The sequence below is a fragment of the Cucurbita pepo genome, chromosome 12 (genome assembly GCF_057944985.1).
Source record: "Cucurbita pepo subsp. pepo isolate OVF chromosome 12, ASM5794498v1, whole genome shotgun sequence".
In the NCBI taxonomy this organism is placed as follows: domain Eukaryota; kingdom Viridiplantae; phylum Streptophyta; class Magnoliopsida; order Cucurbitales; family Cucurbitaceae; genus Cucurbita; species Cucurbita pepo.
This window is the reverse complement of record NC_141809.1, coordinates 15,100,542-15,123,740: the sequence shown is the minus strand read 5'-3', so window position 1 is coordinate 15,123,740 and position 23,199 is coordinate 15,100,542. Positions and strand designations below refer to the sequence as shown.

Here is a 23,199-nt window from a genome sequence, read left to right as displayed (position 1 = left end):
ATTGGTTCAAGTCCGAGAAACTCGGTACGAAAGGAAACATGAAGCCGCCGACACGTGTCGATGGCAAAAAATTCAAATTTTATTCCAAAAAAGGGTAGTTTCGTCATTTAGGAAAACCGGCAAAGTTTGTGTGCTTTCTCACCGAAAGAGAAATTTGACTTAATCACGCAACCGTCGTTTCTCGTTTCTTTTTTAATTTTTTTTTATTTAAGTAATCAAATAGTGTTTAAATAATTTACCCGATTTCAAAGTTTAATCGGTCAAAGTTAGACATCAAACGATGTGCCAGCGAGGGGCGTTGAACTTCGAGGAGCGTGGATTAAGAGATCTCACATCGATTAAAGAGAGGAATGAGTGACAGTAGAACGCTGGGCTCTAAAGAGGGTGGATTGTGAGATACTAGTAGATGCGTTTTAAAACCATGAAACTAACGACGATACGTAACGGACTGAAGTAGATAATATCTACTAGCGGAAAAATGTGTTGTTGGACTTCATCACCCACCTCCCGAAGGTAGGAGTTCATCGATTCTTGAAATATGCCACATTCGTACCTCACACCCGATCAAAATTCGAAATCCAAATTTGGTATCTGATGGCTCCAACATTTTCCCACATTTCTTGTAGTATAACCACGCTGTCTACTTGACATTCTTGTCACGTGCCGGAGTATAAAATATATATATTTTTATTATTTATTATATATACATATTCTTATATTTTATGAATATTAAGATGTGGAGATTTGTAAGCTACCAAATCGGCTTTGAAGGCGTTATAAAGAGGACTTACTACCAATTATTTTGACATTATGTGTAGTTGTAAGGCCGCTGTAATCTAAAACTAACCTCACCTGCCCATTCCTCCTTTTAGCTTTCTAGAGGAAAAAATAATAATAATAAGTAAGAAAAAAGATCGATGGGATATCTAACCTCCGACACTCACTTTCTTTCGGATCCAGAGTTCGGTGACGTGATCTTGGTTAGTTGAATCATGTCCCATACTCACTCTCTTCCGGATCGGAAGTTCGGTGACGTGATCTTGATTAATTGAATTGTGTTCGACTTATGTTGACACACCGTTGACATACCGTTCCGTGTCTGCTCTGATTCCATTTGTAATGGTACAAATTCACCACTGGCATCTATTGTCCACTAATTTCTTCCGTTTTTGTAACGAAAAAAAAAAGTATGAAAGAGAAAGATCGATGGGATACCTAACCTCCATACTCACTTTCCTTAGGATCGAAAGTTCGGTGACTTGATCTTGATTGAAACCGACGTGGAATTTCACAATCCACCCTACACTCACTTTCTTTCTGATTGAAGATTCGGTGATGTGATCTTGATTGGAACCGATGTAGGATCTCACAATCTATTTCACATTCACTTTCTTTCAGATAGGAAGTTCAGTGATGTGATCTTGATTGGCACTAACATGAGATCTCACACTCCACCCCTTTGAGGAGGGTCAGCATCCTCGCTAGCACACCGTTTGGTGTTTGTCTATAATACCATTTATAACAGACTGAGCCCACCACTAATAGATGTTGTCTGCTTTGACCTACTACGTATCGCTATCAGCCTCATAATTTTCCTTTCCTAAAAGGAATTTTTTAAAATATTATTCAAATTTAGATTAATAAATATGTTTATATTAGAAATTAATAAAAATATAGAAATATTTGGTAATGGGCCCTTATATTTGCTGTTTTTGCTTCAACTTTGTGTTAGCATAGAAGATGATTACAAAGGCCCACTTTTGTATAGACTTATCAAGTGGGGGCTTTCACCACATGCTTACTTCACTGGCACCTTGATATTTCCATCATGTTGCCTGATTTGGGAGATTCAAAAGCTTGATTTGCCTACCCATTACTGTTTAAAGCTATAAGATTCAATCTCGAACTCGCCATATTTGACATCCTATACTCGTAGATTCAAAAGGGTTTTAATCATTAACGAGCGCTTGAGTCAGTTTGTGCACCTCGCAACTATGCCCACGGGAAAAACACCCTACCTTTGAGTAAAGAAGTTGTGAGCTTCGATCGAAGGTGTAGTCATGGTGACTCAAGGGTCGAACAAAAGAAGTTGTGAGGCTCGAAGATGCAGTCATAGTGAAGATTTGTGGTAGAGGTCTATTGGACTAGTAACGTGCTCCAGAGAAGAGAGTTGTACAGATAGTGCTAGATGGATAGATATGACTGTTTAAGGAGAGATTCAATGGTGTACTTTATTCGATAGCTCCGGAGAAAAAGAGTTGTCAAATGAAGCATAATGGTATACTTTATTCGAGAAGGGAGGATTATTTACCTGTATTCTCTATTTCTAGAGCGGCTTACTTTCTCTAAAGCACAATCCAGTGCTCAACTCAAAATTTGGAACGCCTCCCTCACCACCATCACCTTTAACTCCCGTGTTTCAACTCAAAATTCAAGCATATTCAAATTAATGTTTTAACGGTCCAAATTCACCGCTAGCAAATATCATTCGCTTTAGTTCAGACCCTTATAAGAAATCCATTAGCTCACTTCTAGATTCTATTGTTGAGCGAAGTAAACAGTTAATTTGTCTCAGAACCTGACGGCTTTGGGACGGCACTGTTTGGGAATTTCCATTCCAACAATTATTGAAGGTTCGCAAATCAACAGGAATTGTTTATGTTTGATCCAATTTCAGCATCATCGCTTCTCGCATTCTTGTTTCTTCCCCTCGCATTACTCAGAGAAACTCTTCCCTGTCTTTGGGAATTCCCCCTTTCTTCTTCCACCTGCGTTCCTTTGCAGAAATTCGTCGAACTTCATCTTGGTTCTGCTCACGATCGTTCTTTGGACGCCATGAATATCTTTTCGAAGAAACCTACCGCCAAAGGTCGTCACCAATTGCTGCCGTTTGTTTTTCTTAATCGATTTCGTTCATTTGATGATTCTTTTTTCTAAATTTGTAGCGGAAACTTGTTCATCTGTTTCTGCATTGCTCTCAGTTCCTCCTTTTTGCTTTGATATTTTTGTTCTGGGTTGCTTTGATTCGGTTGTTCTTTATGTGATTAAACTTGTTTCGATTACAGAAGCTCTTCGGGAGAGTAAAAGGGAAATGACGCGCTCTACGAGAGGTATCTTATTGATGTTTCTTAAGTGCACTTAATTAGTAAGGGATTCATCTGGTTTCAATGTCATGATTGCGCTTATGTCTCGAGTAATTAAATTTATTCATGTTTCTCATCATATTTGTGTATATTGCAACTCGTTCATATGCTCATGATGATGTTTATTTTGGACTGAATGGAGCAAAGAAGCATGTAATTTATGATTGCATATGGTACTAGCGAGACCACTTACCCCCAACCGGTTTCCTCACAGAGAAAAGGAGAAGAAAATTTGGGCTTTAACTTAGAGTTTGCTTGTGAGATCCCACGTTGGTTAGGGAGGAGAATGAAACATTCTTTACAAGGGTGTGGAAACCTCTCCAAGCAGACGCGTTTTAAAAATCTTGAGGGGAAGCTTGAAAGGGAAAGCCCAAAAAGGACAATATTTGCTAGCGGTGGGCTTGGACTGTTACAAATGGTATCAGAGCTAGACACCGGGCTATGTGCCAGCGAGGAGGCTGAGCCCTGAAGGGGGTGGATTGTGAGATCCCACATCGGTTAGAAGGAGAACGAATCATTCTTTATAAGAGTGTAGAAACCTCTCCCTAAGATATGTTTTAAAAACCTTGAGGGGAAGCCCGAAAGGAAAAATCCAAAGAGGATAATATCTGTAGCGGTGGGCTTGGGTTGTTACAAATGGTATCAAAGTCAGACACTGGGCAATGTGCTACGAGGAGACTAAGCCCCGAAGGTGGGTGGATTGTGATATCCCGCATCGGTTGGGGAGGAGAACGAAGCATTCTTTATAAGGGTGTGGAAACCTCTTCCTAGCAGACGTGTTTTAAAAACCTTGAGGGGAAGCCCGAAAGGGAAAGCTCAAAGAGGACAATATCGAATAGCGGTGAGCTTGGTTCTTACACTCAATATGCCATACCAATAATGCTATGGCTTTGAGTTGGGATAAGATGGTACTAATGTTTTGGGATTACATTTTGCAATTGTTTTCAGAATAGAATGATATTCTGTGGTTATGTTTCTCGACACTTCTTGAAGTTAAGAATGCCATTTCCTTACCTTGAATTGATATTCCTTTGCACGTTACTACGTTGTTTAATTCCTTATACTATTTTTTTTAAAGTGTCACTTCCTTCGATGTTTTTATTTCATTTTCTTACTATAATAATTGTTCTTTTCTCTTTTCTTTGTGATATCACTGAGTGGTCTCATCTTTTTGCCACTTTTTCTCAGGTATAGAGAAGGAAATTGGGGCATTGCAATTAGAAGTACGTGAAGAGCTTCTAAACATGGGTTTAATCTAAATACTCTGTGTTTTAACTGTGATTTGGTTTATAATCTTATCAGGAAAAGAAGCTGGTCGCTGAGATAAAGAGAACTGCCAAAACAGGAAACGAGGTACATTTCATATTCTCGACCAGATTGTATCGGTCCTAGTCCTACGGAGGGTTGATTCTTTTTTAAAAATTCTTCTTCTGGGGTCGAGCATTAATTATGTTTATCATCATCCATTCGATTCTTCAGGCAGCGACGAAGATTCTTGCTCGGCAGTTAGTTAGGCTCAGGCAACAAATAGCAAAATTACAAGGTAGTCGAGCTCAAATGAGAGGCATAGCAACTCACACACAGGTTAAGTCAAGTGCCTAATTCTTCTCTTCTTACTTGGTTGAGTATTTTTGCAGTAAGATGTATGATCTTCTCTTTAGTGTTGTAACAACCCAAGCCCACCGATGGCAGATATCGTCCTCTTTGGACTTTCCTTTTCGGGTTTCTCCTCAAGGTTTTTAAAACGCGTCTGCTAGAGAAAGGTTTCTATACCCTGGTAAAGAATGTTTCGTTCTCCTCTCCAATCGATGTGGGATCTCACAATCCACCCCCTCCCCCCCTTCGCGGCCAGCGTCCTCGCTAATACACCACCTCGTGTCCACCCCCTTCAGGGCTCAGCCTCCTCCTTAGCACATCGCTCGGAACCTGGCTCTGATACCATTTGTAACAGCCCAACCTTACTACTAGTAGATATTGTCCTCTTTGGGCATTCCTTATCGGGTTTCCCCTCAAGGTTTTTAAAACGTCTCTTTTAGGGAGAGGTTTCCACACCCTTATAAAGAATGTTTCGTTCTTCTCTCCAACCGATGTGGGATCTCACAATCCACCCCCTTTGGAACCCAGCGTCCTCGTTAGCACACTGCCTCTTGTCCACCCCACTTCGGGGTTCAGCCTCCTCGCTAGTACATCGCCCAGAACCTGGCTTTGATACCATTTGTAACAACCTAAGCCCACCGCTAGCAGATACTGTCTTCTTTGCACTTTCCCTTTTGGGCTTCCGCTCAAGGTTTTTAAAATGCGTCCGCGAGGGAGAGGTTTCTATACCCTTGTAAAAAATGTTTCGTTCTCCTCTCCAACTAACATGGGATCTCACAATTCACCCCCCTTCGGGGCCCAACGTCTTCGCTAGCACACTGCCTCGTGTTCACCCCCCTTTGGGGCTCAGCCTCTTCGTTGGCACATTGCCCGGAACCTGGCTTGGATACCATTTGTAACAGCTCAAGCCCACCGCCACTGTCCTCTTTGGGTTTTCCCTTTCCGACTTCCCTTCAAAGTTTTTAAAACGCGTTTGCTAGGGAGAGGTTTCCACACCCTTATAAAGAATGTTTCGTTCTCCTCTCCAACCAATGTGGGATCTCACAATCCATCCCCCTTCGAGGCCCAGCATCCGATGTGGGATCTCACAAGTGTAGTACATAATATATTATTAATAGCATCTCCCCACATTTTACAGGCAATGCATGCTCAGACTTCTGTTGCCGCTGGCATGAAGAGTGCCAGTAAAGCAATGTCAGCTATGAATAAGGTAAGAAAATATGGATATCGATCAACCCTTACATATGTTTGAAATTGCTGTGATTAACGAACAGAATAGTAGCCATGCTTTCGAAGCATAATGATTATTGTTCACCCGTATCTTTTTCTGTTGTTTTCGATTATTTTATACTCTCAATCATGTGTCCGACACACTTTTCAAAAACAAAAAGCTTTAATATTATATACCCACTTCATATTCTGTGAGAGCTTAAAGTTTTATGTTTTTTTTAAATCTTATACATAATTCTTACCATGTTCATCTGTAGCAAATGAATCCCGTGAAGCAAGCAAAGGTCATTAGAGAATTTCAGAAGCAGTCTGCACAGATGGATATGACTGTAAGATTCTACTCTAACCTATATTCTTCCATATATTCTTACAGGAAGAAAAGCTCTTGAATTTGCTAGCTTTGTTTATTTTGTGTTTTCCATCTGTGCCTCCCTGTATATGCTTACCCTTTTTTGCTTCCTTTCGGTTGAAATGAACGTACCTGACTATATTTGGTGCATCAGAATCAGCTAACAGCCCCAGCCCATTGCTAACAGATATTGTCCTCTTTGGGCTTTTCCTTTTCGATTTCTCTTCAAGGTTTTTAGAACGTGTTTGCTAGTGAGAGGTTTCCACACCCTTATAAGGAATGTTTTGTTCCCCTCTCCAACCGATTTGGGATCTTACAATCCACCCTCCTTGGGGGCCCAGCGTCCTCGCAGGCACATTGCCCAGTGTCTAGCTCTGATACCATTTCAAGTCCACCGTTAGTAGATATTGTCCACTTTGGCTTGTTACGTATCGCTGTCAGCCTCACAGTTTTAAAACGCGTCTACTAGGAAGAGGTTTCCACACCTTTATAACGAATGCTTTGTTCCCTTCTCCAACTGACATGGAATCTCACAAGAAATATAAATTCAAATGCGATAGAAATCTTACTTCACAACCTCAGTTTTGATATTTGTCATTTCCGTGTTATGTTTCAATATTTCTGGATGCTTACTGTCTTCGTTGGTGGCAGACGGAGATGATTTCAGATGCTATAGATGATGCACTGGATGATGATGAGGCAGAAGAAGAAACTGAAGATCTAACGAATCAAGTAAGCTCCTTTAGCTGCCTTCATTTATTTCCTCCTTTCTTTACTCCAGTTGTAGTAAAAAAGTTAGCTTAAAATTGTTTCTTGTAATAGCCACTAATTTGCTACTCTGGCCTGTACCTATTGCTTTGTGATTGTGTTCATCGAGTTTAAAGTCATAAGCCCGAGTTTCAGAGGTCCAAGTATCAACCATTGTTAACATTTCTCCATGAAACTTATGTGATACTAGCTGTGCTAAATTTTAGGACCTCAATCTTCTTTTAGATATCAGATTTCATGACCTATGATTTGCTCAAATAATAATTGAACGCAATAGGCGCTACCCCCTCCCCCAACCTTACTTGAACAGGATCTGTTCTATAGATTGTACTACTGTGACCCCTGCTTCCTTCTGCTCGACAGGTGCTCGATGAAATCGGTGTTGATATTGCCTCACAGGTATGTTAAAATTGGTTTTACATCTTTTTAAAGTCTTGTAAACTGGATTGCATATACTAGAACTGATTGGATCATGTGTATGTTATTTGATTCAGCTTTCAACAGCCCCAAAAGGAAGAATTGCATCAAAGAATACTGAGGGTGTCAGTAGGTATGTAATGTATATATTTCCCATGAATATTCATCTTCTTACATAAATCAAAAGAAAATTTATTGGTTTTAATTTGAAATAGAATAAGCTTTTGATCCTCTTTCCAGTTTTCTGACTTAAATTACTTGTGAGATCATGCTTTGGTTGCATAAAGGTAGTAGCTGAATTAAGATCATGAGCAATTAGGACATGAAAGGATCATGGCGTTTTTTTGGTTCTTCCTTTCAAATAATGGCTATTTTGTTGCTAATATTTTGCAGTTCGAGTATCGAGGAGCTCGAAAAGCGATTGGCTGCTCTTCATAATCCTTGAACATTATGATAAATTCCCTTGATTTCCAATTGAGATGAACACGATTTCGACTAGGATCATCTATTGTACATATAAACTCTCTCTGTCTCTCTCTCATCTTCACAATTGAGGCACAAATGTTCATTATCTTCTTGAGATAATGGAATCTTATTGACCATTTGCTTGTATCCTTGGATTAATTTAGATCCTAATTCAAATTGAAGGATGCTAAAACTACTATTTAAAACCCATTTCAAACACACTGGAAGTGTTTGTTAATTACTAAACAAATATATGCTTTGGGTAAACAAAAGAACTAACAAGCATGGGAGTTAGCCTCCTTACTGAGAATATTTACAAAAACTAAGGAGAAGCATATTATAAATTACAGGAAACACTTGATAGTATTTTCTAATTGTAAGGCAACATTCCATCAGTGATACACAAATCCTTCCTCAGGTCTCAAGCATGGGATTGAAGAAGCTCTACAACAGTGTAGTGTACATTTCTTGGCATTCTACAGATTTCAACTTGTCAAACTACGCTTCTATGATTCCCGATATTTGGTTAGGTCGAAGGTCAACGTTCTTGAGCAGCTGTCAAATACAAGTGCATTATTGTTATGACATATTGGCCATTCTTCCAGGGAACAAGAGATTTAGGCCAGACACAAAAATGTAACAGATGATGGCCAAAATTTTGCGTATCAATCATTCATAAACATTTGTGCATGAAATATGTTTTATAAGCTTACCTTCTTTCGCAATCACGGTAAACCCCTACTAAAGCTTCAGCTTTGTCATAAAAGCTATCCTTCAATGATATAACAATACTTTGAAAACCACTGCTTCCATCCGTGTCTTGACTCATCCTGGCACCTTCACATGACTTAGAACGAATGAAGCCAGCGACCTTCGCAACGTTCAAGTTGTCTAAGGCAGCATCCACTTCATCCAATATGAAAAAGGGCGAAGGCCGAAAACTGAAATATATTGGACAATGTGAACAGCCATCAGCTGACAATAATCTGCAAGATACTCTATAACAGAAGATACTTGACGTAGTTTAATGAATAATAACCACCACCTTAGAATCATAAACTCACAAGTCATAAGCAATAAAATCATCCACAATGAAGACTCCTAAATGTAAGATCAAGCATCGACATCATCACATACCTATGAATGGAAAAAAGCAACGCTAATGCTGCCACAGTCTTTTCTCCACCAGACAACTGTTCCATGTCACGAAACCGCTTTGTTGGGGGCATAGCGGTATACTTGATACCATGTAAAAATGGTTCATCCTCATTTTCCAAGTTCAAATATGCCGTTCCACCCAAGGGATGTGTGTTACTTTTTGTCAATTGCTTATAAATCTTATCGATATTTCCAGAAATATGGTTGAAAGCATCCATAAACAACTCATACCTGCAGTTGTCAAGACAAACTTAGAATAATACGAACAGCAAATTAATGCAGCAATAGAAGCATCAGAAAGCTTAATGAATCAAGATTTCTCCAAGACTTATAACCGGTCATTTAGGTAGGACCATATTAGCAACTAAATAACCAATATTTTGTTGGAGTACGACATCCAAGTACTCAGATGTCTCAGAATAAATAAATTCAGATATAAACATAATAATGAAGTTTTGTTGAAGAAATGACCACAAGTCAATAGAGTAAGAATATGCTTCTCGATGTTAACTTGTGGACTCATAGAGATGCAATTAATAAAGATCACCTTTTTTGCTTAATAGAATTGAATTTGTCAGCCACCTCTTTCTCCTCTTTCCTAGCGGCTTCGAACTCCTCAGATATTACTCTTTCCTTTTCTTTCAAAGCTTCATATTGATCTAGTGCTTTCAAATTTGGTGCAGTTCTGTCAATTTCTGATACCAAGGAATCTATCTTATGTTTGAACTCCAGCTCACGTTTCTCTCTATCAGATGATCTCTTATCCTGTTGATAGGATCTATTCAGCTGGCTAAAATCAAAAACTGGTCCAGGAGTCAAGGATTCAGTTTCCATGGGGTCTGAGATAGTGGGGAGGTCAATATTTTCTAATTCACATTTTTCCACTATTTCTTGCTTCTGTGTGATCAGCTGTTCAATACTCGACTCCTGGAAGGAAAATATGGTGGATATCCATCACGGTTTATTCAAATTTGATGTTTATGTAAGTAATCAAGAGCAAAGAAGCACAAAAAATGCTCAGGTGCCCGATAAATGTTGTGTGCATGCCAGTGTCAAAACTTCACTTCACATATCAAAATCCAGTGAAAAGAACCTTAGAATTAATCTGACGATTCAATTTTGATATGCTAGTCGTAGCAGCGGATGTTTTCTTCTTCCATTCCTGCATATCCTTCTCACACACTTCCAACCTGGATTTCCACTCTGCAAAGTCAAAGAGAATGAATTATTTAACTATGGAAGCAACAAAGAACAACCAACTATGTTCATATAGAAAATGTAGAGCCTTCTGAGCTGTAATATTTGGTAAGAAATGAATATAAGTACCTTATCCAACTGTAGATCCAGACCAAAAATAAAAAAGAAACAAATAAAAATTAAATCTCTTATAATATATGCAAGAACTGTTCTAGTCCAGAGATTAACTAGGGAAATTTTGATACAGTAAGCCCGTGCGACAAAAAAAAAACCAAAATTTCAGAAAGTAGGCCTAGTTTGCAATGGGCTTAATATATTTTTAATAAAACAAAAATTAAAAAAATTACAGTATTGATAAGAGATTATTGTGCAACAAGACCTTACCAGCCAATTCCTCCTTCAAGCGATCAATATCATTATTGGCATTTTCAGCGGTTGATTTGGCATCAGCCTCTTTGTTTTGAATCTTTCTTAAAGCATTCTCTAACGAACTCAAAGAAGATTCCAGTTCTTTAATTTGTGATTCCATGTCCCGATTCTGTTCATACTCCAACCTGAGTTACATGTCAGGAACAGAATATGTTCTATTAGCATTGGAAGTTGACGAACTATTCATTTATGTACAATAGTAGAACTTAGGTTCAGTTGAAAAGATATATTTTGCCAGCATAAAGCTTGATCAAATATACAAAAAATAACTTAACTTGATACAAGGTATTCTCTTGCAATAAATGTAATTACAAAAAGTGCAACACCCTGTCTTACTCAGCATTCAACCAATTGGTTTTACAACCATACTTCTTTTCCCCTAAAATAACGATGTCCTAAAATGAAACATTCTGAATCCCCAAAACAATTTTGCACCTAAGAGATGAGTCTCATTCTACACACTAGCAATGTATAAGGAACAAGACGATAGTGCATGTATTTTATTTTCTTCAACATAAAACTGTAAGTACACTAAGCATGGTAGGACAAGAGTAAAAAGGAGGGGAACCTACTGGCATTTCAATTTTGATAGCTGACTACTCAAGCTAATACGTTCATCCGCCATATGCTGCACTGCTTGGAGTTGATTTTCTTCATATTCTCGTATGTTTGCCACCCCAACAGATTTGCTGAAGTCTCGATATATCCGATCAACAATTTCATTGATCCTCCTCTCCAACTTCCTAATTTCTGTGTTTCTTTTATCAATCCCATTTTTTAACTACAATAGAAATAATATAACATTACACTTTGAATAATAAAATAAATGTGTAAAGAAAAACAAAAAAGGTTAGCATGTGGTCATAATATTACCTTCTGAAGTTCAGGACTTATTCGATCAATTTCTTCTTTAATAATTTCTTTCTCTTGCCTCAAGTTTGTAAGCTTGTCTTCAATACTTCGCTGCAATAATATCTCATAATCAATATCACATTCATTTCTCTGCATTATAATCATTTGATTTCTCTCTCTTTTGTGTCCTTAACACCCTTGCTAGTCAATGAAGGTGTTTCTTTTTTGTGATCATTTTTTGATAGAAAGAAGCATAAGTTATCCATATGAAAGTGCAATATATGATAGGAATTTTTTTCAGGTAATCACCTTCTCAATCTCCGCATACTGAATCTTTTTCTCAAGTCCACTAATCCTCCCAGATGCTTCAGATTCCTTTAGTTGCATCTCTCTGATTGATCCAAGTTCATCTAGCTCTGATTCATACTGGTCTTTCTTTTTCTTCAGCCCTAAAATACAGCAACAATAAATGGTAAAGTTCCAACATTAATCAATGAATGGATTGAGTACCTTCAATCTTCTTATCATCCCATTTGTTTGACCTTGCTTCCATGCCACCACTAGTACCCCCAGTCATTGTGCCAGATTTAGTAAGCAGAATACCATCAACAGTTACAACTAGTTCAATCATAAACAAAGTAGCCATAAGATAAACTGACGGAGCTACAAAAAAATATTTTAAAACTGACTAAATGTTACCTTTATGCCTTTCTCCACTCCAGCTCAGAGCCTTGGCTTCATCAAGGTCGTCGCAAACTAGAGTATTTCCCACAGCAAATATAATTGCCTTCTCCAACGCCGGATTAAAAGTGTGATTGTTAAGCATACAAATTCATATATCTTCTCGCCTATTAGGCTATTACCCACTAGCAGTTTAGAATTAACCGAATATGATTAAAAAAAAAAGAAAAAAAAAGAGAAAAATCAAACATCAGATAATGGATCTCCAATTCTTAAAAATGAAAAAAAATTAAACCATGCATTCAGAATTATTTCAAGGGAAGAATCCAGTTTTTAACCCCTAAAGTTCTTTACCCATATACTTACCACAGCGAATCAAATTTAGTAGTTTATCACCTTTCTTTTATCATGCATTCCAATCTGTCATAATTAAAAGGCTGTAGGGACAAACAAATTTAGTATGGTTTGTTATATGACTACACGAAAAAATCAAAGGAAGAAATTTTATCCTGAAGGGACATTTAGTTCCATTCTAAGCACACAATTCCATAAAAACTGTGCCATCCCTTTGAGGCCCCAACTTGAAGATAGTTCCAAACCCATGTTCTTTTTATACACCCCTGTCCTGAACCAAAACCGGGCACAAAATGCCACCATCTGAACGCAAAAGGATAGTGAAGAAAAAAGTGGTCTAACAGACTTAGATGAGATAGAGCCTGTTTTTCCTAACAACCAAAGAGCCTCGTCTTTTCCTTCACTTAGCTGTACTGAATCAAGCTTTTGAAGAAGAGCTAACAAGGTTTCTACCTCTCTGTCAAAAGTGCCTCTTCTAATGCCAATTCCCAACTTTGATGCTCCATATTACAGCTATCTGCAATGGCGGCTCCTTTTCAAGATGAAGGAATGAAAATATCCAAGTAACTGAAAATTACATTATCAAGAGACATAAAAATAAATAATCTCTAACAACTCCCCCCACAGATCTCTTAACCTCTCTAAATTCTATGATTCCTCCCAGTCCAAATCCTCCAAACAAACAATGAAGAAACAAGTCTGCCAAGGAATTTTTCCCTTCACCGTGGATACAGCAAAACCTTCTCTATCGTAGCCCTGAAACTCCTATTCCACGCCAAAGAGACTCCAAAAGCTTTTAAAAGGGGGAACCAGTAACTTCAAAGAATATGGTCAACGTTTTCCGATGCACCTCTGCAAAGGAAACATTAGTAAGGCTCTACACCGAATTTAAAGTATTAACTTTGTCATGCAAAACCTACCAGACAAAGAACCTTATCTTCTTGGAAATCTAAACCTTTCAGAAAAAGGAAAATGGGTGACAGAGAGGGTGAGGGAATACACAAAAGATGGAAAAGAGAGCTAGAAAAGGCCCTGGAAAGGGCAAGGCATCTAGATACAAATGTCCCTCCTCTTCTTTACAACCTAAGAGTCTTAAAGAGCAAAAGTAAAACAAAAGCTCCAAAATACCATAAGAACACTCTCCCAAAATAAGCAAAACTGAAGCCACAGATTACAACCACAGATTTGAACGTTGGTACAGACAGAGGAAAGAGAAGCAACGGGGTTTGAAGTTAAAATTTGATGAAATGAAAGTTTGAAGTAAGAATGATTCTCCCCGTTTAGGTTAAAATTAAGCTATGTACCAAGGTAAAGATTATTTCCTCCTTATTTCAAATATTTTATGTAACATCATATATGTTTAATTTAATAAACTTAATGCATAGCTACATACCCAGACCTTTGTGAAAAAAATTGTTTCCAAACATAAACCAGAACATGTAAGGAGGCTATAATATAGGAAAGCAACAAGTAGTTCTCCCCAATGATCAAGTAATAGAATCATAGAAGGATATTGGATAACATCAAACACCAGCTTCGCACTGCCACCTAAAGCACGTAATCTCTCAATAACGGGCTTTACACGAACAGACTGAAGAGGTATGAATGTCTGAGGAGGAAGCCTTTGTTCTTTCAAATACTGCAGGAAAGTCAGGAAAAGTATTGCATTTACATATAAAGTAACCCATACACTTGTATCAAAACTGATAAATGTAAATCAAATTTGATAAAAAGCGCAGACATGAATAGGCGACACCCAAGATTTTCAAGGACATGTTGAAGATTTTTATTCTATTTTCAAAAACTTATCAATTAGAACTTTTCAACATCCTATTTCCTATACCTTGATCAACATTTTGTATTTAACATTTTTTTTCCTTTTATGAACAACCAAACTTTCATTGAGGAAAAAAAAAATGAAAGAATACAAGAACATACAAAAATAAAGTCCACAAAAAAAGAATCAAAACTAATAAATGGCTCAAATCAAGAAAAATAAGACTCAAAGGATAACTGCAAATATAACTTTGTCACGAATGCCCAAAGAGAAACATGAAACATTACGAAGGACCAAACATCACTCAAAGACCTCTCAAGCCAAGTTCCTTTAAACCCATTTGAGAGAATTCAGAAAGGGATGACTCGAATTTGTTCACAATGACTCTATGTCATAAGGATTTTGCCTCGTGATGAAACTGCCAAAGCCATTTATCTAACAGAGTCTCGTTACGGGAACTCAAGTTACCAATCTTTAATCCCCCAAAGTCTACTGGCTTAGTAACCACCTCCCAATTGACTAAGTGTGCCCCTTTTCTTTCGTCAACTCCCTCCCAAAGGAATTCCCTCCAAAGCTTCATCAAAGACTTTCTTACTGTCACTGGAATTTTGAAAACAAATAAAAAATACGTAGGAATCCCACTCAAAACTGACTAAATGAAAGTAAATTTGCTTCCTTTCGAGAAGAAGCTTCTTTTCTAGGACAAAAGTGTCTTCTTGACCTTACTCACAATAGGGTCCCAAACAACAAGTTCTTGGATTATGACCTAAAGGAAGATCTACGAGAAAGGAACAATCCAACCTTGCAACCAGCCATGGAGGCCATCAGCTTAGCTTATCAAAATCGTAGTTCATACCCAAGAGCTGGCACTTGCCCTTGTTAATCTTCAGCCTATAAATGGTCTCAAAGAAAGCTAGGAAGTTATTTAGATTGGCAATTGTCTCTTCTCTACCAGAGCAGAAAAGGATAATATCATATACGAACGGAAGATGAGATTGGAACAAATAATTGTTACCACCATTGAAGCCTTCAAGGAAAATTATAGTTTTTTTTTTTAAATATCATGGGTAATATCTATTTTGGTTGTAGTCGTTTTTGTATTCTTTTCTTTTTCACTCTCTTAGGATGTTTGAATCCTTGAACGTTTATTCCTTATCATTATATCAATGAGAAGTTTTTTTTGTTCAAAAAAAAAAAACTGAAAGGGTTACTATGTTTATACTAGGGGCAAAATAGAGAAGGGCTGGAATATGTACCTTAATACATTCTTTTCCTGTATGTTCATCCTCAACAACCACTGCATCCATAAACTTACCCATTGCAACAGTAACAGCCAGGTTGTACTTCTTCTGTGTTGGACGACAAAGATCAGTCATGCGACCATGAACTCCTTGAAACAGCCGTTTCAAAGTTTCAACAGCTTGAGATAATTTAGCATCTCTTTCATTTTCATATCTATCAGCTTTCAATTCACGCAGTTGGTTTTCAACTTCTCCAATTTTTGACTTTAGGTTTTCATATTTATTCCTGGATTAAGTTAAAAATTAAATATTAACACAAGATATTTTTTGTGTGACATTCAATCAGACTATACTAACAGAAATATGCATGTAACAAATGACAACCTTCAAAGCATGCAATAGAAGGCAATATAACTAACTAGTGACATGAATCTGAGAATACTATAACAGAATTCATCATCAGTACAAGAGCAATACTATAAATACTTAACCTGGCATCTCGATGCTTATCTTTCATGGTATGCAAATCCTTTTTCAGATCAGCAAGATCATCCTTATATCTAGCTGAACTATCAAGAATCTTCCTAAGTCTTGTTCGCATCTGCTCCTCTTGTGACTCCAATTCATTCTCCCTGTTATGTAATTGTTGAAGGTTTTCTTCCAAGTTCTTCTGAGCTTCAATATCGGCATGTTGTTGCCTATCTAAGACCTCCTTTTCATCTCTTAGTTTTGCTGTCTTCATCCCAGCTTCCTCCTTGCTGCAACATCAAGAAACCAATAGGCACCACGTAGCACACATCAGGAAAGCCAAATGCTGATTTTTAAGAAAAATATGCCAAATATCAATATAATACTGTCTCAAAATTTTTATGAGAAAACAAAGATATTATAAAGAAGGGGCGAATAGCCTAAGGGAAAAGGGTTTAGAAAACCCTCACTGAGAGCCTTCTATCAAAAAAGGCTAAGGACAAAGTGTAGTTACAAAAGAAATTCTCGTGGTTACATTACTACAAAAAAGAATTAAAAAAAGGCCTCCCTGTCTTCAAATGTTCTACAATTTCTTTCCTTCCAAAAGATCTTATCGACGAATTAGAAATTCCCAACCGTCAAGACCTCCAAAAGCCAATCATTCACGAACTCAAGTAGACAAATCCTAAGAACAAACTGATAAAAATGAAGGGCCCACCCTCTAAGGACAAAAGAACAGTAAATGAATATGTGATCCAAGGGCTCTTTTACTTAGACACACGTAGCACATCCAAGAACCCTTCTTCCTTACTCTTTCATTAAGAAGACACAAACAAGAATAGTTGACAAGGAAAATCAGCCAAAATGTCAGGCATTAAGTACATAGCTGCAGAAGTAAAAAACAATGTACTCAAAGTAGCATCACAAAAATGGCAGGCATTATGTATATCGTCACTGGAAATGTAACAGATCCCTTCCCCTAAAAGAAAATTTATGTCTTCGAAATAACGTCACCATGGATCATCAAACCCTCCGTAACCAAGAATCAATCAAGTAGAGTGTGAGTTGCAATATCTCATGCATGATCAAGTAGAGAGACCAATTCTTAGGGAAAGATCCACTAAAGCAATATTCTTTTTGAACAAAAAAACAAGTTTTCATTAATAGATGAAAAGAAACAAAAAGTTCAAGGAAACACTACCCCAAAAGGGAGGGAAAAAATAGGTCAAAACAGCAACCACCAAATGAAAAAACAACTAATAGCCCAAAACCGATGCCAAGAACCAACTATTTGGTCCCAATCGGTTGAAATTGTGCTCTTCGTACACTACGACCAACCAAACTACAGTTTTTTATTTTATAAAAACCCAACACCGACCAAAAGTCTCTTTAGATCAACCAACTGATGTCGGTTTTTCGGTTTGGTTTGATCCCCCATTTAATGTAAGGAAATGGTATTAACATATAAGAAATTACTATCAAACAATAAATAATAAATAAAGACTTACATTCGACAATATTCCCTCAGCTCTTGGTCATCTAACTTCAGTTTTTCACCACTGTCTCGGCCTTTTTCATGTAAATCATCAAGCTTTGCATTGAGATCCTGAATGCCCTTTTGTAACTCCTTTATATATTGAGCATGTTTTCTCCTTTGTTCTATTTTCTTATCAAGTTCTTTTCGACTTCTCTTGATTTTTGAATTTATTCGAGATGTTTCTTCTTTCAATTTCAGAAGCTCAGGTTGCTGCAAAGCATGGCAATAAAATTTAAAAAGTAAAAAAATGTTTGTTTAATAACCTAGTACACATGTTATGCATACAATTAATGATCGCAGACCCTTAAAAGTATCAATCCTCAACAATATTAAGCATTGAGTAATAAAAGGGTCCACATCTGCAACAGAAGTACAATTTATATCCTACACACCAGTTCCTCAGAAGCCAAAACTCTAAGCGTCAAACTTGCACTTCGAGATGATTTATTTTCAGATGTCTTGAAATGAATTCAACAAAAGGAAGCTAACGTACTTACATTCTTATCAAGCTTATTACTTCTCTCTGCAATTCTCTTCTCGCAGTTACCAATTTCTTTCAAGTACTTAGCTTGTTCTTTCCTCTTTTTCAAAGCTTCGTGTTCAAAACCATCAATTTGTTGCATGACATCATCACGATTTCTTCTTTCAGCTTCAAGTTCCTCGTTGAGTTTTACAACATCCTTTTCTATTACAAATAATTTCCACAAGAAGTGATCTTTCTTCAAAGATCTCTGCAGATGGGGAAAAAAGAAGAAAAATGGAAAGAAAATATTAAAAATTTCAATAATTTGAAGAAAGTCCCACAAACTCCTAAAGTTTTTAAGATATTATATAAGAGAATAAGCAAGATGTTATTTTCATGCAAGGAAAAAAAAAAAAACTTAGCTGGACAGACATTGAATATCTGAACACTTGACACTTGTCAATGCATGAATTATTTTAGCATGCTCAATGTACAGAGAAATGTCAGGTTGCATACCAGTTGATCTTGCAAGCGGAGATGTTTTTCTGCTTCTTCCTTTTGCTCTTTCTTCTGCTTTCTTTCCATCACAATAGTCTTTTTCTTCTGATATACAAGCGCTGAATTTTCTTCAGCTTTGGCTTTCTTCTCTTCATACTCCTCAAATTCTCTCTTGAGATCATCAGATCCCGAGATCTGCTCAAGAAGTCCAGTAAGTTCTTTGGGATTCTTGGATGCAATGGATTCTACATCACCCTAAATGAAAAAGTATGTTAACAATAGGAATATGACAAACGTAAGGCAAATGATTGAATCATCTAACAAAAATGCACACACAAATTAATCCAAAGACTCAATAAGTTGAGTCTGTGAACAGAACAGGGTGTCGACGTTGATTGGTTCACAATTAAACTCCATCTCCTTTCTCCCTTACCATACTTTCTATCTTCAGATTTGTAGGATCTTTCTGTTTATCAACTAACTTTTCCAACTCTCATACATAATATTGCAAGTCATTTCTCCTTTGTATTAGGCCACTAGGTTGTTCTTCCTTTTTGTCGGTACTTTATCATCTTGTATTAAATTGTACTATTTACCTAAGTTTTTTTTATATCCATGAGTGTCTCTGGTCAAACATTGACTATTCTCATGCCTCATGTCAAGGTAATTCAAAACATATAAATCCTAAATACGAGGTCACCATGGCTTAAACTCATTTCATTTAAACCTTTTATCATTTACATGACTTGTGGTGACCTCTAGTCCAACCCTTGTTATTTTCATAATTGAATTAAGTTTAAAAAATTTTAAAATCTTTAACTTCTGACATTATCTAATTAGTTATACTTGATGATCTCGAGTTTTCAATGGTTAAGGTCATGTCTCATAATTATTTAATTTTTTTAATTTAAAAATTAAGCTTAACAATTTTACTTCCATCCATGAGTTTCATTTTATTATCCTCCTATCAGGGTATTTTCAAAATGCAGGTTAAGTTTTGAAAAGAAAAGAAAAAAAAAAAGTTTTTAAAAATTTGTTCTTGTTTTAGGAACTCAAATGTCCCACAGAAAAGTGTAAACCATTGTAAATAGTGTAAGAAAAGAAGCACAATCAAACCAAGCCTAAGTTCAACATTTTTAGATGGCACATAGATATAAAATAATAAAATTTTAGCCGCTGCTCCTAACTTGTTGAGACAACTCAGGAAACCGCTTGACCTGTAACAAATTTGCCTCGACAAAATAACAATTTTTCCTAAATTAAAGAATGTGTATTGTTTCAATTAAGCTATTTTTCTATAAATAGAACTTAGATGAGTAACAATTTACGAAAATTACTATGATCCCTGCAGATTGTTAGGTTTAAGGAAATATGTTAAGCAAGCATATCATAGCTTGGAGCAAACCCTTTTCCAAAAACAAGAAACAAAATTTTCAGAGTAAACCTGGAAGACGAGGAAATTCCGAGCCTTGACAAGTATTCCAAGTGACCTCAGCTTCGAATTATACTCATCCCAGGAGACACTCTTTCCATCAATTCGATACTCGCTGCCGCCTGTGCTAGTGATTGTCCTGGTAAACTGAAGCTCCGACCCATTTCCCATCTGATAAACAAGCCGAACGAACGCCCTCCGTCCCTTCTGTTCCTTCTCCCTATCATCGTAAGCGTAGATTAGGTCCTTCAACTGTGCCCCACGCAGTTGCCCAGTCCGAACACCAAGCACGAAGCTTATAGCATCCATGAGGTTCGACTTCCCAGCTCCATTGGGACCAATTATAGCAGTGAAATCATAAAAAGGACCGATTATCTGATGACCCTTGTATGATTTGAAATTCTCAAGCTCCAATCGGAGAATCTTGCCGGACGAAATCAGGGACGGCATGATGTGCAAAACCTTACTTAAAAAAAAAAAAAAAAAAAAAAAAAATACTCTAACAAGAAAAGTACGGCGAAGTAGAAGCAATCTTCACAGAAACTAGAAAAAAACAAAAAATGCAAGCAGCTAAACAAATTCAGAAGGGTAATAGAAGAGTCACCTGAAGAAGCGAACTAGGGCTTCGACTAGGGGAGTAGAAGTAAGAAATAGCTCAACAAAAAGCCGGCGTGGAAGAGGAAATTTCAATGGAGAACAGAATCGCTTCCATGGAAATGAGAAATTGAGAAGGTGGGGAAGAAGAAGGGATCGGGATTGTAGTGGAGAGAAATCCGCGAAAAAATGGCGGGAGAAGGTGTTTGGTAGAAATTTTATTAGGCGTTGAGATAGAAACGCCAATTTTTCGACCAGCTCGCCATTTAGTCAATAGACTATTGTGTACGTTTTTTTTTTTTTTTTTTTTTTTTTTTAATTCTAATATATATATATATATATATATATATATATGTTCCTCGATTTTTTAAGGTAATTCTCAACGCATAAATTTTTAAATATTCGTATAAAAAATGGTTAAAAATTAGATTTAATTAATAAAAATATCTGTAATTTTTATTGTTGGTACTTTTAGATTTAATTAATAAAAATATCTGTAATTTTTATTGTTGGTACTTTGTCTGCCTCCGACTTTAGACAGTGTTTCAAAAATGCCCTTGGACTTTAGACAATGTTTCAAAAATGCAATGCCCTTGGACTTTAGACAGTGTTTCAAAAATACCCTTTGACTTTAGACAAGACAGTGTTTCAATTGGACTTTAGACAAGACAGTGTTTCAATTGTACTTTAGACAAGACAGTGTTTCAAAAATGCCCTTGGACTTTAGACACTTTAGACAAGACAATGTTTCAAAAATGCCCTTGGACTTTAGACAAGACAGTGTTTCAAAAATGCCCTTGGACTTTAGACACTTTAGACAAGACAGTGTTTCAAAAATGCCCTTGGACTTCAGACAAGACAGTGTTTCAAAAATGTCCTAGACTTTAGACAAGACAGTGTTTCAAAACTGCCCTTGGACTTTAGACAAGACAGTGTTTCAAAACTGCCCTTAGACTTTAGACAAGACAGTGTTTCAAAACTGCCCTTAGACTTCAGACAAGACAGTGTTTCAAAAATGCCCTAGACTTCAGACAATACAGTGTTTCAAAGATGCCCTTAAATTTTAAATCGTGTTTCAAAAATTAACTTTTTCAATAATTTTTTAAAAAAATTAAAAAAATACTTTAATCCATAAAAAATTTTGGGGCAAAATTATAAATATACAAGACTATAGGTTATAGATTTGATTCTGGCGGTTTGCTTCCCGTCGTTTCGTTCCTCCGCGTCCAGAACCTTCCGTACAGGTTCAGCACCCCGTTCACAGCATCCGCCATCGCCATCCAACAGCCAAGCATCTGAACTCGACCTTTACTTACCAGTAGAATACTATAGGGAGTGCGGCACAGCATTAAAGAGACGGATGTGCGGAAGAGGCAGTTGTACTCTTGGAGCTGATGACATCCCAAGGGCCTACCACCGCACCGGCGGCCGCGTCCTCACCCTAAACATGGACCGGTAACGTCATTCGCGGTAACGTCATTCGATTCTTTCTTATTTCGTTCTGTTTGACTGTATTTGAATTTTCCCTATATTCCATGTCTAGTAGGTAGGTTCTGAACTTAACGGCTGTGATGTATTTTGCATTTTTTTTTTTTGTTGAATATTTAGTTTTCGTCCATTGTTCAATGTCTCCCCGGGCTCGGATTTGCCGATTGTTGGTCGAGATTATGAATCTGGTGGGGTCTGATTCCTAGTTTTACCGAGAAATCCGAGTAACCTAATTTCTTCAAGACGGTAATTTTCCCTCTTTTGTCTTGTGGCCTTTATCTGGTTTTCGTGTATAGTTTTATTGAAATGGCAGTTACTGTTTTTGTTACCTGTGGTCTGTAAGCATTTGTGTATGCAGGAGCTATTTCGTAGTTTTGTCTTGGTTTAAGTAATTCATGGCTTTTGCTTTTAGAAAATGGTAGTCAATCCATAGTTTTGTTTTTTGCACAATGCAGGGGAGGCTTTCTTGAATTTGTTATTATTGTTTTTGCCGGTGAATTATTTACACTCATACCATTCTTACAACTTCATCATCTCCAGCTTTAGAGTGGTTGCACGGTTAGTCTTATCTTTTCTTATTGGATTTGAATGTTGATGGGTACATGATGGAACTAAAAATTGTCAATCTCTGATGTGGTTGCAATAATTTTGATTTTATTATAGAAAAGATTAGTGTATTAATGTCAAATTGTACAACGGTGAAATTAATCTGAGGGGAGGTTTATGGATTATAAGGAATTCCTTCTAGCCTTGATAGAAAACAGAGGTTACAAGCTTGTCACATCTTATGAAGGGAAGAAGAATCTGGCAAGGAAATACTGGGAGCCGCCTACTTGAAGACACATAATGGCTTTCATATGGATCCAATGGACATGATCCTCTCTTGGCTTTTACCCTTTGGAAAATATGATTAGTAACTTCATTTTTATGTCTTCTTGTGTAGATAAGCTAAAGAATGATAGAAAAATGAACGCTCAAATTCCCTGTAACACATCTGTGAAGCCCGAGCCATCGGAAAGTCCAGAAGAACACGAAAGAGATGTAAACGTTAGAGCTTCATCT

General features: G+C 37.1%; 2 protein-coding genes across 4 annotated transcripts; one reads left to right on the top strand and one right to left on the bottom strand.

Annotated features, from left to right (window-relative positions):
- Positions 1-2,550: 2,550 nt before the first annotated feature.
- Positions 2,551-8,105, top strand: LOC111807672 (vacuolar protein sorting-associated protein 2 homolog 3-like). Its single transcript, XM_023693493.2, has 11 exons — positions 2,551-2,869; positions 3,066-3,110; positions 4,332-4,366; positions 4,446-4,496; positions 4,623-4,727; positions 5,878-5,949; positions 6,227-6,298; positions 6,970-7,050; positions 7,450-7,485; positions 7,581-7,636; positions 7,897-8,105. Exons 1-11 carry the CDS (start codon positions 2,659-2,661, stop codon positions 7,946-7,948), a joined length of 816 nt encoding a protein of 271 aa, XP_023549261.2. The 5' UTR covers positions 2,551-2,658; the 3' UTR covers positions 7,949-8,105.
- Positions 8,106-8,153: 48 nt separating this feature from the next.
- Positions 8,154-20,860, bottom strand: LOC111807671 (structural maintenance of chromosomes protein 1). Of its 3 annotated transcripts, none has more exons than XM_087129295.1 (19): positions 20,660-20,860; positions 20,068-20,521; positions 18,642-18,878; positions 18,160-18,393; positions 17,634-17,872; positions 16,149-16,415; positions 15,673-15,943; positions 14,154-14,278; positions 12,304-12,413; positions 12,115-12,222; positions 11,914-12,053; positions 11,626-11,715; positions 11,325-11,533; positions 10,708-10,877; positions 10,220-10,329; positions 9,674-10,053; positions 9,106-9,357; positions 8,682-8,909; positions 8,154-8,523 (listed from the first exon to the last, which is right to left on the bottom strand). In XM_087129295.1, exons 2-19 carry the CDS (start codon positions 20,503-20,505, stop codon positions 8,475-8,477), a joined length of 3,657 nt encoding a protein of 1,218 aa, XP_086985421.1. In that variant the 5' UTR covers positions 20,506-20,521; positions 20,660-20,860; the 3' UTR covers positions 8,154-8,474. The 3 variants fall into 3 exon arrangements, with proteins under 3 accessions (XP_086985421.1, XP_086985420.1, XP_086985422.1); XM_087129294.1 differs by having other exon boundaries at positions 20,068-20,517; XM_087129296.1 differs by lacking the exon at positions 20,660-20,860 and having other exon boundaries at positions 18,642-18,868; positions 20,068-20,208.
- Positions 20,861-23,199: the final 2,339 nt, after the last annotated feature.

What these genes read in the sequence shown, in the direction of transcription:
- LOC111807671 (XM_087129295.1), bottom strand. Translation starts at nt 20,505, where the DNA reads ATGCCGTCCCTGATTTCGTCCGGCAAGATTCTCCGATTGGAGCTTGAG. An exon ending in TCCGCTTGCAAGATCAACTG is followed by an intron (nt 18,394 to 18,641) that starts GTATGCAACCTG and finishes CCCCATCTGCAG; the next exon opens with AGATCTTTGAAGAAAGATCA. An exon ending in GTAATAAGCTTGATAAGAAT is followed by an intron (nt 17,873 to 18,159) that starts GTAAGTACGTTA and finishes CATGCTTTGCAG; the next exon opens with CAACCTGAGCTTCTGAAATT.
- LOC111807672 (XM_023693493.2), top strand. Translation starts at nt 2,659, where the DNA reads ATGTTTGATCCAATTTCAGCATCATCGCTTCTCGCATTCTTGTTTCTT. An exon ending in CTGCCAAAACAGGAAACGAG is followed by an intron (nt 4,497 to 4,622) that starts GTACATTTCATA and finishes TCGATTCTTCAG; the next exon opens with GCAGCGACGAAGATTCTTGC. An exon ending in CTGAAGATCTAACGAATCAA is followed by an intron (nt 7,051 to 7,449) that starts GTAAGCTCCTTT and finishes TCTGCTCGACAG; the next exon opens with GTGCTCGATGAAATCGGTGT.